Source organism: Pleurodeles waltl, chromosome 4_2 (assembly GCF_031143425.1).
Source record: "Pleurodeles waltl isolate 20211129_DDA chromosome 4_2, aPleWal1.hap1.20221129, whole genome shotgun sequence".
In the NCBI taxonomy this organism is placed as follows: domain Eukaryota; kingdom Metazoa; phylum Chordata; class Amphibia; order Caudata; family Salamandridae; genus Pleurodeles; species Pleurodeles waltl.
The window spans coordinates 465062334-465076844 of record NC_090443.1 but is presented as its reverse complement, the minus strand read 5'-3'; the positions used below and the strand labels follow the sequence as shown (position 1 = coordinate 465076844).

Genomic DNA, 14511 nt, shown 5'->3' with positions numbered 1-14511 from the left:
TATCTATGTCTCTAGCTGCAATTTAGTTTTGGTGGTTGTTTTTAATTTGTCCATTGTTACAGGACGTGCTGCGAGTGTCGATGTTGCGAGTGATCCCTGTACCGATTTTGCCACCACTCTCTACCCTTCTCCCCCAACCTGCAGAGAGACTTGTTAGGCCATTATATCATACTTTTCTTGGTATTTGTGAAAGCATAGAACATCTGAAATGCATTTACATCTGTGGGCTAATTTGACATGATTTACTCAATCCGTCTCTTGGATCTCTCCTTTTGTTCTGATATCACCAGTAGGCATTTCATTTACCTTGAGCTATCTGGTTTCTTTGGGTCTTTTATGACGGTCTCTATATGCCACATCCAGCTTTCAGGGAACGATGTCCTAATTGTGATTCCGTCCTCATCTTCATCTTCATCTTCATCTTCATCCCAATCTAAATTCTCATTTTCTAGAAACCAAAAACAATGAATTTTTCAGTTAACCTATCTATTTATATTTAGTATTTAATCAAAGTTCTTAAAATTGTCTTCCTGAATGTTACACTTACTCATCACCACTAGCCTGAAATGAATTTATTTTTGGCCAGTTGGCTATTTCTGACACTGCTGATCACCCTGTTGCTTATATACATGTGTATTTACGTCTTCAACCATAAGAGAACCTGTACCACAAAAATATAAATCATGTAATATGGGTAACTTACACAGTGCGTCAGGTGAATAGTCTTAGGATTTCTTTAAGGCTTGAAAAATTAAAAGAAAATGCTAAGTAACTTGAAACGGGACCTTAAACTATTTCTCAAAGATTTTATTAAAGATTTGTGTGAAGGTGCTACTTGCATGCACAGGATATGCAATACACCAGTATGCTTTAGTTTCTCTGCTCTGTCCTGCATCCATATCAGTTCCTCAGATATGCAGCCTGATGCCAACAAATACAGTAGATTTTCCAGCAATAGGAAATAGGCAGGTGAAAGATAATTCTTCGATTAGAAATGCATTTCTTCTAGAAGAATTGTCAAAAAGCTTGTTGGATGGAAGGGGCCAGCCATCAGGAAAGAGTGGCCCCGGTGGAAACCTTCCAAGTATAGACTGCTTTAGTTACTAAAGATGGTCAGATGAATGGAAGTCTTGACTTTGGTTTATATAGATTCCAAAAGCACTATGCTCAGTTTGAATTCTTTGTTTGGTTATATAATATTAACTATAAAAATCATATAAATACATATACAGTACAAAACATTTAAAAAAGATTAAAAGCTTACATATTTGTAATCTTAAAAGCTTCCAAATTCATTTACAGTCAAAATTCGAAAAATAAAAATATTTAATGATTAGAAAGAATTTACCCTGTTCCGCCAACTTATAGCTCCTTTGAAGAAGGCCCCCCCCGCCCCCCCGACACACCTACACATCCGGGACCACATACAAACTCAAATAGGCTGGGCTGTACTGCACAAAACCCTTTTTTCTCAGTAGGGGGAGTAAAAATCTTCATCCAAACGGTGCATACAAATCACAAAACATGGGAAAATGTATTAAAGACTGTAAGGACACCAGATCACACGGGCAAGTTTGTATGGATTTAAAATCGTACTGGGAGAGCGGGAAGCATAAATTACTTCTAATTATTCTTAATCGGAAGTGAGTAATGAGTGACCTTTCTCACACATTTTGAACCATCAAAAGATACAGCTCCAGACCCACCTACCCCTTTAGCATTAGGAAATCCCTCACCATTGGTTTCCTTAATACCACTCCATACCTTTTTGCTCCTAGAATTTCAAAAAAGTTCTCCTATGCCCATTGTTTATCAGCACACAGTAAACATTGTGGGGCATACAACATTTTTGGGCGACCAAGGGATGTGGCGACCTCTATTATATATGCCAACCAGGGGATACCCAGAGCTCGATCACATGTCAAACAGTCACGCAGCATTCACCTATTTAGGAAGGAACAATCATTTGACCAGATGGAAATCCACAGCATAAGGGGTGCAATCTTAATCCCATCCGCCAAAAACTCCAAATTAATTTCCTCGTGTAGGCAAAACCCAGAGATATTTTGCCCCACGCACAATAACCTCCTGCAGGAGTAATTTTCCTCTATCTGGGGGACCGTGCTACCCGAATAGCCCCAGAGTGGTGAGGTACTGGGTTTTTCAGAACCGGTACTGATCCGGTAACCCAGCGGTGCCAGGGTACACCCAAAGACCTCGGGTACTTTCCTGATTCAGACTACAGAAACTCAGAGTCTTCTAGGTGAAGTCAAAGATCGAATTTATTGGCGGCAACCAATTGACAAGTGTCCTAGAAGTACAACAGCACGATTTGTATGTTCTCAGGAGGCTGTGTGTCAATGCAAAATCAGGTTTCCTTATATACAGTTTTTTAAGCTTCAGGCAAACATTCTTGACATTTTGGTTGGTCATTCACATGTTTTCACTACAAAGGAAAAACCAGTGTCATGATGAAACCTCATATTTCATGTCATCCAGGCCATAATAAATTACCCGGCAAGGCCTAGAATTTCACATCAGATAAGTGTGGACCCCCAATAAAAACGGGCACCTCCCCCTCGTAAAGTAAGAAGAAGAAAAGAGCAGGTGCAGGTGTGAGCAAGTTAGGCAGGGTGTGTGAGCGATAATAAGGGTTTTATGGCCTGGTGTGCCTTGATGCTATCTGATTCGGCCACTGGGAGAGGGACTGACCAAACAGGTTTGGCCTGAGGCAATGGTTCCAGCTTGCCCAGGTCAGAGAAAAGTCAATCAAGGTGTACGTGTCCTTGGAATCAAATCTGACTGTATTATAAGCCTATGTGAGGGCAACTTTTAAAAATGGCTGCCGTGTATAAAATGGGAGCCACGAGTGCAGGACGAAAATGGCGATTTCGAGGTGAAAACGCTGCTGGAATTGAGCGAAAATGCTCATGCTTAGTGTACTAGTCATTATCGGTCTTTTGATACTAAAATCGTACTGCTGTGGCAAAGTAAATTACATGGGTCCAGAATTTTTAGAACCACAGTGGTGCCCCAAACATAAGAACTGGGAGGATTTACGTCTATACACCTCAAGCAGAGGCTGCATGGGTTTATTTCTCACTCTTACGGCAAACTCAAGAGTAGCTCCTACACTGACATTAAAACGCACACATCGCCTTGAAATGCAGGGCTTCCATGTTCCTTTTTCATCAAAAGTTACCCCCAGATAAGGAAATTGCTGCACACGGCTGATGATTTGGTCGTTGATCTTCAAAGCACCCACTTTGCTCAGTGGCTTACGACAGACCATGAAATGGGACTTACTGCTGTTAATCTCTAAGTCTCAATCAGACATTAAATCACCATATGCCTTAACCATTGCACGGAGACCGTTCATAGTACTGGTAAACTCTTACCATTTAATATAGAAACATCCTTACATCTTTCCACCAGATAATTGTGCAAACCATTTGTAAATCAAAGAAACAGGGTGGGGGCCAAAACATACCCCTGTCTTACACCTTGTTTAAAATTGAAACGTTCCGTGCATTCCCCATGAGTCCCATATCTCAAGGTTGCGTTTGCCCCTGAGTGTAAGTACCAGAGCAATTCCACAATTTGGGGCTCCAAACCCATTGAGGTTAAATGTTCCCATAACTTGCTACGGTTTACTTTGTCAAAAGCATAGCTAAGATCAATAAATGCAGGGTACCCTTCTTCGCCTGCGTGTATTTACCGATCAACATGAGCAAATTCAAACATTGCTCCTGGGTCTCCAGCCCTTCCCTAAAACCATACTGCACCTTACTCAGCACACCCTCCTCTCTCATCCATTGCTCATTACGCCGTAAAAAGATTTGTCCCAATATTTTCACAGAGGAGTCTAAGCGTGAGATTGGGCGGTAGGATTTGGGATCACTCCGGTTTCCTTTTTTGAACACGGGGACAATACATGCAGATTTCCAGGAGGAAGGGATTCCTGCACTCATTGACACATTTAAGACATTTAGCATTATTGGTGCCCACAACTGAGGATTACTTATATATAGGTCAATTCGGATTGTCTCAGGGTCCGGCGCTTTGTGGCTTGAGCTATCCTGCATAGCTGTCAACTCCTCATCAAGTGTAAATCTGATGACCAAATTTGAGGTATGACGTGCAAGCTCATCCATTTCCTCCCCTTGGGTTCCTCCCAGGAAAACCCCGCAAAAATGACTCACCCACACGTCAGGGGGAATATTGCAGCCTAGCCCTTCTGATGTTTCTGTCTCAAAGATATCCCTGTTAACTATCTTCCAGAACAGGCTTGAGGTTTTAGTGTATTACGCATGCTCCAAATCCTCCCAAGCCTGATCCTTGAGTTGCTGTTTTCTTTCCTTCAGAGCAGATTTATACTGAGCCCGTACACTACTACCATAGGCCTTATTCCTGGGCTGGGCCATCAATTCCCTCTTCAGGGTTTTCTTCGCCACATAACAGGGTTTGCTAAACCATCCTCCCTGATGCTTATAAATGGTCTCCTCATTTTTGATCATGAATTCCTTGATGGCGTCATTTACTTTATTCGCAGCATTAATCACTCAGCAAGGGGGATTCAGCCAAAAGGATCCCTATTACCAGATTTAAATTTGGGTTCACCACCCTCTTTACTACCTGTGGGATGCTCACCTGTCCCCAACCAGTTCTCCTGCCATGGTCCTTTATTCTCAAACCTACCGTCTCACCAATCACTGATGTGCACATATTGCATGGAAAGTTTAGGGAGACCGTGAGAGGGGTTGTGATCACTAAAGTACTGCCTTTTCACCTCTCCGTGCTGGACCGGATTTCTCACTGAAGGGGACACAAAGATATAATCAATTATCGACCCAGCCCCTCTCCCCACAAAAGTTGGATCCTGATTTTCAAATGTGGATTCTAGGTCAAAAGTATTCTACAAATCCAGGCTCTGTCACCCTTTAATAAGGGACCTTCCCCTTGCATCCTATATATCCTCAGGTGCAGGCACACCATAATTCAGCTCAAAGGGATTCTCAAAAGTATAACAGCCCCCTATCTTTGCATTAAACTCTCCAGATACAATTGCATGGGATTCCATACCACAGGCATCCAACCTTCCCCTCAGTATCTGCAACGCTGAGAAAAGGGCCCTGATTTGGCAACCAGGATCCCATCCTGCATTGTAGAAATTTACCAAAAGGACGTTATACTTATTTGGGAAAAACACCCAAATGATGAGGAGACCGTGATGCCTAAAATTAATCTGATATGCTCTAGCAATCTCAGAGATGCAAAACAGGGGGACCAACCCCCCTTTTGGCTGATAACCAGGCACCCGTTCAGCTGGATTGGCAAACCTTTGGAATCCATCCCATACCGCTGCATCTTCTGACCAGGTTTCCTGAAGTAAAATAAAATCATAGCCTGAAATAAACTATACCCATTGCCCATCTTGCAGCTTAGCATCATAACCGCCACATTCCAAGAGATTAGCCAAGCCAGAGAGGCCACCTCACCCAACCCTCCCAGACCTGGGGTTGTAATAGGCGAACTCCGTGAAACTACCTTATCTTTTACCTCCTGTGTTAACAGATGCACCTGCTCATACCGTCAATCATTCTCCTCCAGGTCCAAGAGTACAATAAATCTATTTTCCACTCTAAGCGGTTGCAGACCCTCCTGCAGTTTGGGAAGGCCCCTGCCTCGGAAACCATCTAAGGGCCAGGTGTGCCTATAAAATAAACTTAAAGGGGCCATACCAATCTTTTCACTCACCTGGGGATCAGTGTATTGTGACAAGAGCAGATGTTGTGCTAGACCTGGGTATCTACAGTCCACTATAATACAGTCCCCTTGTCCTTCCTTTTCCAGGGGGCCTACTCCCCCAGTCCTTCTAACAAATAAAATATCTGTAATGTCCTTGCAGTTAAAATCACAGTTATTACTCAGCCAATGTCCTGTCTTGTTCTTTAGCTGTTCAGAGGATGCGCTTACACCCAGAGGTAGCGGTGGAACATTTGTAAGTATTACCACATAGGGGGCACAGTCAGGAGGAAGCTCCAAACAGGTAAGTGGGAGACCATTACAACAGTGCAAATTTTGACCCCTCCTCCGTTCTTGAGCCGTCATTGTATTCTCACACTAATACCAGTTCTACTAGATTCCCCTGCAGTTCTACACGAATTCTACTGGGCCGTCTTTACATGCTTTACAAGGTTGCCTGTATTTGGATGGTGCGGGGACTGATGGGTAACACTTTCCTGAATTGCTGTGTTTTCGTCCAGCGGGGTTTCCTTTTCCAGGATGGGGCCAAACTGCTGCTTCCAAGGCCTGTGATTTCTCCTTTACCTGCAACAGGCATGCCTCAACCATCTCCTTGAATTTTACCAAGAGATTCTCAAAGCCGGGGACTTGACACTGAATGGCGTGAGTACCTTACTGGGTACCATAGCAGTTCAGATTTTCAGAAAGTGCCACTTTGGGTTTTCTCCCAGGTTTCTTCTGAGGTTTTCTCCTCTTGAGTGGAGGGCTACTACAGCCAGGAGGGGAGTCTACCCCAACCGCTCAGGCTAGAAAGGAGTCTAAAGTTGAATATGGTGGCCCCTTACTGATTCTTCACCCTTCTGCAGAGTACTCTTCCTGCCCATCCTGCCAATTTATCCAGCAACCGTTTTTCACCCAATGCACTTCTCAAGCGCTAGACAGTTACAGCTTTGGGAGTCAGAAAACTCACTCAAGCTATGATTTGATATGGATATTTGAAGTTAGCACTCATCCTGCTTTTGCCAGATGTCAGAGGGGTGGTCCATCTCTGCCTCTTTCGGCCACTGACAGGCTTCTGACGGTCCTGACCTTGGCCTGGGCTTTGCCCGGGCACACCCTGCGCACATCCAGCGCTGCGGAATGCTCCCAGGCACTTTATAGTGCTCGTTGATGTTGAGTGTGAGCAGCTGTGGTAAGGAAATGGCCGCATCCTGGGGCCAGAGTGCAGTCTGGGAGGTGTAGTCCACCCTTAAGAGTCTAGCACGTCTTGTGCTGTGGATTGCTCCCAGGCACTTTATAGCACTTGTTGATGTTGAGTGTGAGCAGCTGTGGCAAGGAAATGGATAATCTAGCGCGTCTTTGCTCTTATGCATTGTGAAAATCGTCTGAGGGGCTTTAAGAACCTGGTGAGACAGAATTCTTCATTGAGGTGAAACCTATCTAACACAACTGGGAGCAGATTTGGTCCTTATGCAAGACGAAATTACATTTAAATAGACTAAACATTACTCAATATAGTAAAGTGTCTCTTCTTAACTGTTGAGCCTTGTGCCATGTTAGCCATCCCTTTAACTCAATATCTATTACCCAGTGAATTATGATAGAAGAAAGCCTGAGAATTAGACTATTTAGCTGCTGTACATAAACCACCAAAAGAGTAAAATGTTTGGAAAATCAGTGTAGGCTCATGTGGCCCTGACAACATGATCAAGAGTACCCTTGGAGAAAAGAGTACATTTGAGCAAATAACTCTAACATTCAAGAGAATATCCTATAAGCTTAGGAAGCATGTGTGTTCGTTTTAGAAGCAGGTAGCACTTTCAAAGCAAAAACCGTTCCTTTTGCCACTTTCTCACTCTATATACTAAAAATCAGACTACACTTCAAACATGCTTTCACGTTCTGAAGAAGGAGTAAGAATAAAAGCAAGGAGAGTAATCTGATTTGAATGTCAGTTTGGTATTTTGTTCTCTAAAGAAGAGTAAGGGCCTCATTAGGAGTTTGGCAGTCGAACGAGTCGTCCTCCTAACTCGCGGGGAGGACGCCACCGTCATTCCTATGGCACCCCGACCGTATTACAATGTTCCAGATGGCTGACCGGCGGGAACATTGTATTTTGTGTTCCCTCCGGGCTGACTGGAAGGAACAGTGCTACGATAGTCCTTTATGGGAGCCAAGGCCAATACTGTAGTAAACTAATACCATGGGAATGTGCATCGTCTGAAGAGCAGACAGTGTTCTTTCCAACGGTGCTGGGGAGGCAACCCCTGCACTGCCCACAACACTGTTGTGGGCAGTGCAGGGGGCCCTCTGTGGCCCCCAGCACTTGTTTTCTGCCAGCCTTTTCATGGCGGTTGAACCGCCATTAAAAGGCTGGGATAGAACATGGTTGTAATCAGCAGGGTAGCAGTGACTACAACGCCTCCCTGGCTGATCACATCCAAGACCGCTATCAGCCTGTCCGGTTCTGAGATACTGGCGGAGATGGAGGTCTAACCGCTGGGGTCGTAATGTGGCGGTCGGACCACCACAGCCGTGGCGTTGCAACCACCACCAAGAGTCTTGCAGTGAATTGACGGCCTGCTGAGACAGCATGTGACTGCCTGTCCTCAAAATTGCAGTGATTGACCCTATTCTCTGTTACTAATTTCATGTCATTGGGTGACATAGGATGGGTGTCTTTACGAGGTAGATCATTCAACCCAACCATGAGATTCGAGGCAGTCACCTAGTTGGTTGAAATATTTGAAGTAGACCTTCAAAGCAACCCCAAACAACAACAATTGTTTGCAAGGAAAGTAGTTGGGCTGCAGAACTATGTAACCCCCAATTACAGCTGAGTGTAAGTAGAAAATGGATAACTTAAATGTTGGACGACCAAAAGAAGCAACACACCTTAATAGTTTAATAATAAAATCCAATAAAGGTTTGTTTTTCTTCAAAATCCATCAGAAGACGACTTTCTGTTTAAAAAAAACAAGGAAAGCGAAAGAGGATACTGCTGAGCATACCAGAAGCAGGATGCAAACCACACTAAGGGGTGGAAAATATGAAATCAGTGAAGCTCAGACACCTCATCCATGCAAGGTTAGGGGATACACACGGCTTTAGTTACAGTTTGAGAAGAAACAGAATGGGGCATGAAGGAGTCCTTATTGAGAAAAATATATTCCCATATATGTACCTATAGATATGATACTTTTGTTCCACTTCTCTCCCCCATTATCTGAATCCCAGTAAGCTATTTATTCGTTCCTCTTTCCAAGACACCTGCTCATATCATTCACTGACTGAACCAGCTCATCCACATTATTATTCTAGAACTGCTCCAAGACTTCCCTACTGACCTCTCTGACACCTATGCCAGCTGTGCAAACAAACATCTCTAAACCATGTTGTTAAGCTTAGCTCAGTCTCACACTTTAAGTTCGGCCAGTCAGCAAACCAGCCCCCTTTTCTTTAGGGACCACCTGTTGTCTGTTCATGTGTGGCAGAGTATATGTTTACTCTGTGGACTTTAAGGGGCATATTTATACTCCGTTTGCGCCGGAATTGCGTCGTTTTTTTTGACGCAATTTCGACGCAAAACTAACTCCATATTTATACTTTGGCGTTAGACGCGTCTAGCGCCAAAGTCCATGGAGTTAGCGTCATTTTTTAGCGTGGACACCTACTTTGCGTTAATTATATGCAAGGTAGGCGTTCCCGTCTAAAAAATCGACTCCGAGGCATGTGCGTCGGATTTATACTCCCGGGCAAAAATCACGCCCGGGAGTGGGCGGGTCAAAAAAAATGACGTACGGCCGCTTTTGCGCCGTTTTTTAGTGCCTGCAAAAGGCAGGCGTTAAATGACCTGTGGGCTCTGAATGAGCGCAGAGGTGCCCTCCCATGCCCCCAGGGACACCCCCTGTCACCCTTGCCCACCCCAGGAGGACACCCAAGGCTGAGGGACCCATCCCAGGGACATTAAGGTAAGTTCAGGTAAGTATATATTTTTTTTTTTTGTGGCATAGGGGGGCCTGATATGTGCCCCCCTACATGCCACTATGCCCAATGACCATGCCCAGGGGACAGAAGTCCCCTGGGCATGGCCATTGGGCAAGGGGGCATGACTCCTGTCTTTGCTAAGACAGGAGTCATTTCTATGGGGGTTGGGAGTGGAAAAAAAATGGCGCAAATCGGGTTGAGGCAAAAAAATTGCCTCAACCTGACTTGCCCCATTTCTTGACGCCCAAGCCCCATATCCCCCTACGCCGGCGCTGCCTGGTGTACGTCGTTTTTTTTAACGCACACCAGACGGCGACGGCGGCTAACGCCGGCTAACGTCATTCAATAAATACGGCGCCCGCATGGCGCTTCAGAATGGCGTTGGCCGGTGCTAATTTTTTTGACGCAAAACTGCGTTGGCGCAGTTTTGCGTCAAAAAGTATAAATATGGGCTTAAGTTTTGTATATGCAGCATTTCTTTTGTATGTGTGTGCCCATGTTTGGACTATGTCCCCTTTTGGGGTTTTGCTAGGACAGCACTTATTGACATATATAAGTGCCTGACTTGTATGCTTCAGGGCAGAAGATGCCAGCTTGTAAGACGTAACACTGGGATGTGCATCTGCCTTCTGCCTTGGCCTGGCAATAAACCTTGGTACCCCAAGAAACATTTAATCTGTTCCGGTGCCGTGCCTGGTGTTTGTGTTTTATTTGCGTCACTCTGAGGAGGGTTGAAAAATAGTTTTCCTAACAGTCCTAGTATGCCTAAGTGAATCAAAGCTGAAGAAAGCATGAAATGTTGTCTGCAACAGGAATGCAGGCAGAATGGTCTAGAACTGCACTGTGGAAATGCTAGCTGTCTCTAAAACATAATTTTTCTTCACATGTCTACTAAAAACTTTGAGCATGAATCACTCCCCCTCACCACCACCATTTGACACTTTTATAAATGTGAAGCCTAACGTTTTTTTCTGAAAATGGATCATACATGCATTTACATGTGCTGGACAACTATCATGGTGGAATGGTTTGACTGTAGTCTAATTACGGAATTACCAAAGTGGCCTTGTTTACTAAAACAGCAGATGTCCTGACACAGTACACTTACTTTCTCCTCAGAAACAGTTAATAAATTGGACTGTCAGAGGCTAGCACCATTGTAATGATCCTTCTAGGATAGCAGCCAATATAAAACATTGGTATTTAACACACAGAAACACTCTTAGTTTAAATGAAGACTCACCATTTTTGGACCATATCAGCTCTTCTCTTTCCTGTGGTGGGAGTCCTTCAGCAAAGACACAGCAGTCCACAAAAGCTTTGATGCATCCCTCACCGAGAGCAACATTCACATGCAATTTTCTATGTTCGCAGGAGAGTCCCATGAGATTATCACGAAATCCTGCTCTGCAGCAAACACTATCTGTTTCATTGTATTCTCCCTCTGGAAATAAATCAGAGAATTTAAATGGGAAAGTAATTGCCATCCAGATGGATCACTGACACAGTATCGTGGTAAACAATATCATTGACAAAAATATTGGGGCAGATTTATACTTTTTCACGCAGAACTGTGTTAGCGCAGTTTTGCGTGAAAAAGTATAGCGCCGACTAGCACCATTCCGACAAGCAGGCCGGGCGCCAAATTTATGGAATGGTGCTAGCCGACGCTAATGCCCTGTCAGCGTCCTTGGTTCTTAGAAAACCCTTCAGGTAGGAGTGATCATTTTTAACATCTACACCAGAAGGGTAAGGGGGGGTCGGGTCTCCAAAACCCTCTGTGTTCTGGAGACATTTTTGCAAAACTGTACCCGGCATCATAAAATCATTGTGGCAGGTGACTTCAATGTCACATTTGAACCTCTTGACTGGTATGATCTCGGGTCCACCCACGAGGAGGATGGGGCATGGTCTATCCCTGCCCTGGATATCCTGCCCATCAAAAGTTGGACACAGGTTGCTGTCCAAGTAAAATCATTGTCCATGGAATTTGGACTCAGAGTGCTTAACGGCAGGACCAAATCAGATGCAAAGCGTTGTCACACATATGATAAAGTCCACACTACCAGTAGAATTGATTATTGTCTAGTAGACATAAGACTATGGCCCCTAGACATCGACATGATGGTTATTGAGAGATCTGAAAGCGACCATAACCCTCTTTCAGTCCATATGTCAGCTTTCTGTAACCACTTGTCCATCATTAACATCTCAAAAATTGCACTAGAGAGAAATAGTCTGGTTAATGACAAATGTCACCTAAAGTGGAATAAGGTTCTGGCTCGACCCACGCTCATCAATGCTAATAACAACAAATTGAGGCACACATTGATGGGTTTAGAGGCTGGTCCAGCAATCCCCAACTAGAAAATAAGCTTAACTCACACCTCATGCTTTAAGGGTATTGCGGCCCACTTCTCAGTAAATATAGCTCCTGATAGCAAGAGGTTTAAGGGCAGGCATCGCTGGTTTAACAAAGAGTGCCGGTCCTCAAACAAGCATCTAATCCAAGCTATTAAATCTAACGATGTCAACACCATTCACTCAGCTAGAAAGTCTTACAAGTCAGCTGTCTGCAAAGCCAAGCACAAACAAAATGACAAGTGGTTGGCAGCACTTAGTGACTCTGCACAAGAGAAGAACTGTAGTGAGTTCTGGTCCCTGGTAGCATGCGGCCCAGGAAACAGCAAATTGATCATTACAACTAATATTGCTCCAAAGGACTGGGTAGATCATTTTAGTGGGTTGTACTCTTATGACCATGATAGTACAACTTCTGAACATAAGGCACCTTGCTCAAATATTACTCCACCCCTCCAGTGCTGCAACTGTTCTCCCAAGCGGACATAGCATATTCCTTAGGTACTCTAAAGGAAGTACCTGGCTCGTAGGGCGCCTGGCTCGGATGGTGTTCCAGCAGACCTATTCTTAACCGACATTGCAATCTGGTCAAGATATATCAACATCATAGCGAATGCAATAGCATTTGGGGTGCCAATCCCTGAGTCCTGGAAGGGGGCATTAGTTGTCCCAATTTTTAAAAAGGGTGACAGAGCTCTACAATGTAATTATAGGCCAATTAGCTTAATAGATTGCGTGCAGAAAAGCACTAGGGCCGCAGGATGCTTCAGAAATACTTAAGCAAAAGAGGGAAGGATGCCAAAAGGCATCCACTCAAAAACTGATGCATTGCTGAAGTAGGCGTCAGAACTGATGCACCTTCAGCAATACATTAAAAATGAGAGGCGATGCGTCAGTTTAGATTAATGCAAGGAGCCTAATGTGTTAGGAATAATGTAAAAATCTGTAAAATGGTGGAATATCACCTTCTACACTTTTACATTGGTCCAGGATATAAGATGTAATATATGAAGTATGACTAGGTGTCACCTTACAGTGGGGATAGTCTACATATGTACATGTAGAGAGCTGAGTATGTGTGTCATAGTGAATGACAGTGTAATGTAAGTGAATACAAGGTTTGTTGGAATATGAAGTTGAAATACATGTATTACCTACCTTATGTGTGTATTTACCTGTTTTCCTTTGAAGTACGCAGACCTGGGTATTGGGACCCCTTCCTCCATGGAGAAGTGACAACCCTGGCCTGTCCCTTGTAAAAAGTACAAAACGGCACATTGCCTTGTTGCAGTGGTTGATTGGATCATAAGTGCCATTGTCCCAGGTTGGTCAAGGAGTCCTACATCATGATTGTCACATGTGTAGATCTACTACAGTGGGGAGGTGCAAAACAGACATCTTCCAGGGTGTGAAGTGACTTCAAAAGGTCAGATTCCTATTTAAAAGACACTGCATCAGTCCCTAGACCTGGGTTTTGGTGGAAGAGGAATTCTGATGCATTGTAGGCACTGCATGAAGCATTTTGGCGAAGCACCAAAAGAGGAAAAACTTGTAAATACCACTGCAGCAGTTGTAAGTGACTTTTTCTGACAGAACCCCCACTCTGCATATATTAAAAAGTATGTGACTCATCCGGATCCTGCACAGGATTTTTTTAATGCAGGGCAAGGGAAAGTGACGCATTTGGCCAAATGCGTCACTTTGTAAATATGGAACTAACACAGTGCTGCTGCTACGTCAAAAGAAATGAACCACCACAGGGCAAGCTCCTAGTAGACAAGCCCCTTGGTATGCCAAACCCATACCATGCCAAACCCATACCCAACAACACTACATTAGGGAAAGCATCGGATTTCAGAGGAGTAAAATTAAATAGTCCCATTCTAAACCTTGCAGCAGTAGGGAAAGTGTTGGACTTTGGAGGGGAAAAATTCCGGTTCATATTTACAAGGAACTGGTGCATCGGCTCCAATGCGCCAGTTTCTTGCGTCACCCTGCTCCCCTCTAATGACACCATGATAGCGCTGTATTTGTAATACAGCGTACCATGGCACATGCTAGTACAACAGCGTTCAAGAAAAGTGGGAGGTAGGTTCAGCAGCCAGGAGTGACACCCCTCTGCAGAGAGAGCAAATGGCTATTGTGGCCCTGCAGTGCCCTGGAACTGACACAAGGCCCTCTTTGCTGGGGTCCAGAGTGGCACATTGCACGCAAGAACTTCAGACCGAGGAGCTAGATCAGCCCCTGGAAAGAACTGCTGGAATTTAATCTGATCTCCTCCCCATGGGGAGAGCCACAGGGGACACAGCAGAAGTAAACTATAGTGGTATCACCATTGGGGGCCCTAGATGTAACAGAGGAAAATACCTCTACACGTACATCTGGTATAAATGGATCAGCTTTGGCTGGGTGCCCGCA

At 44.3% G+C, this 14511-nt stretch overlaps 1 protein-coding gene across 1 annotated transcript in view; it reads right to left on the bottom strand.

Annotated features, from left to right (window-relative positions):
• LOC138292914 (complement C3-like) overlaps positions 1 to 14511 on the bottom strand; it is a 2405892-nt gene that overhangs the window by 1124670 nt on the left and 1266711 nt on the right. The window contains exons 17-18 of the mRNA XM_069231788.1: positions 10976 to 11176; positions 307 to 448 (exon numbers count right to left, since the gene is read on the bottom strand). Coding sequence (XP_069087889.1) covers positions 307 to 448; positions 10976 to 11176 — 343 coding nt within the window. The remainder of the gene's footprint in view (positions 1 to 306; positions 449 to 10975; positions 11177 to 14511) is intronic.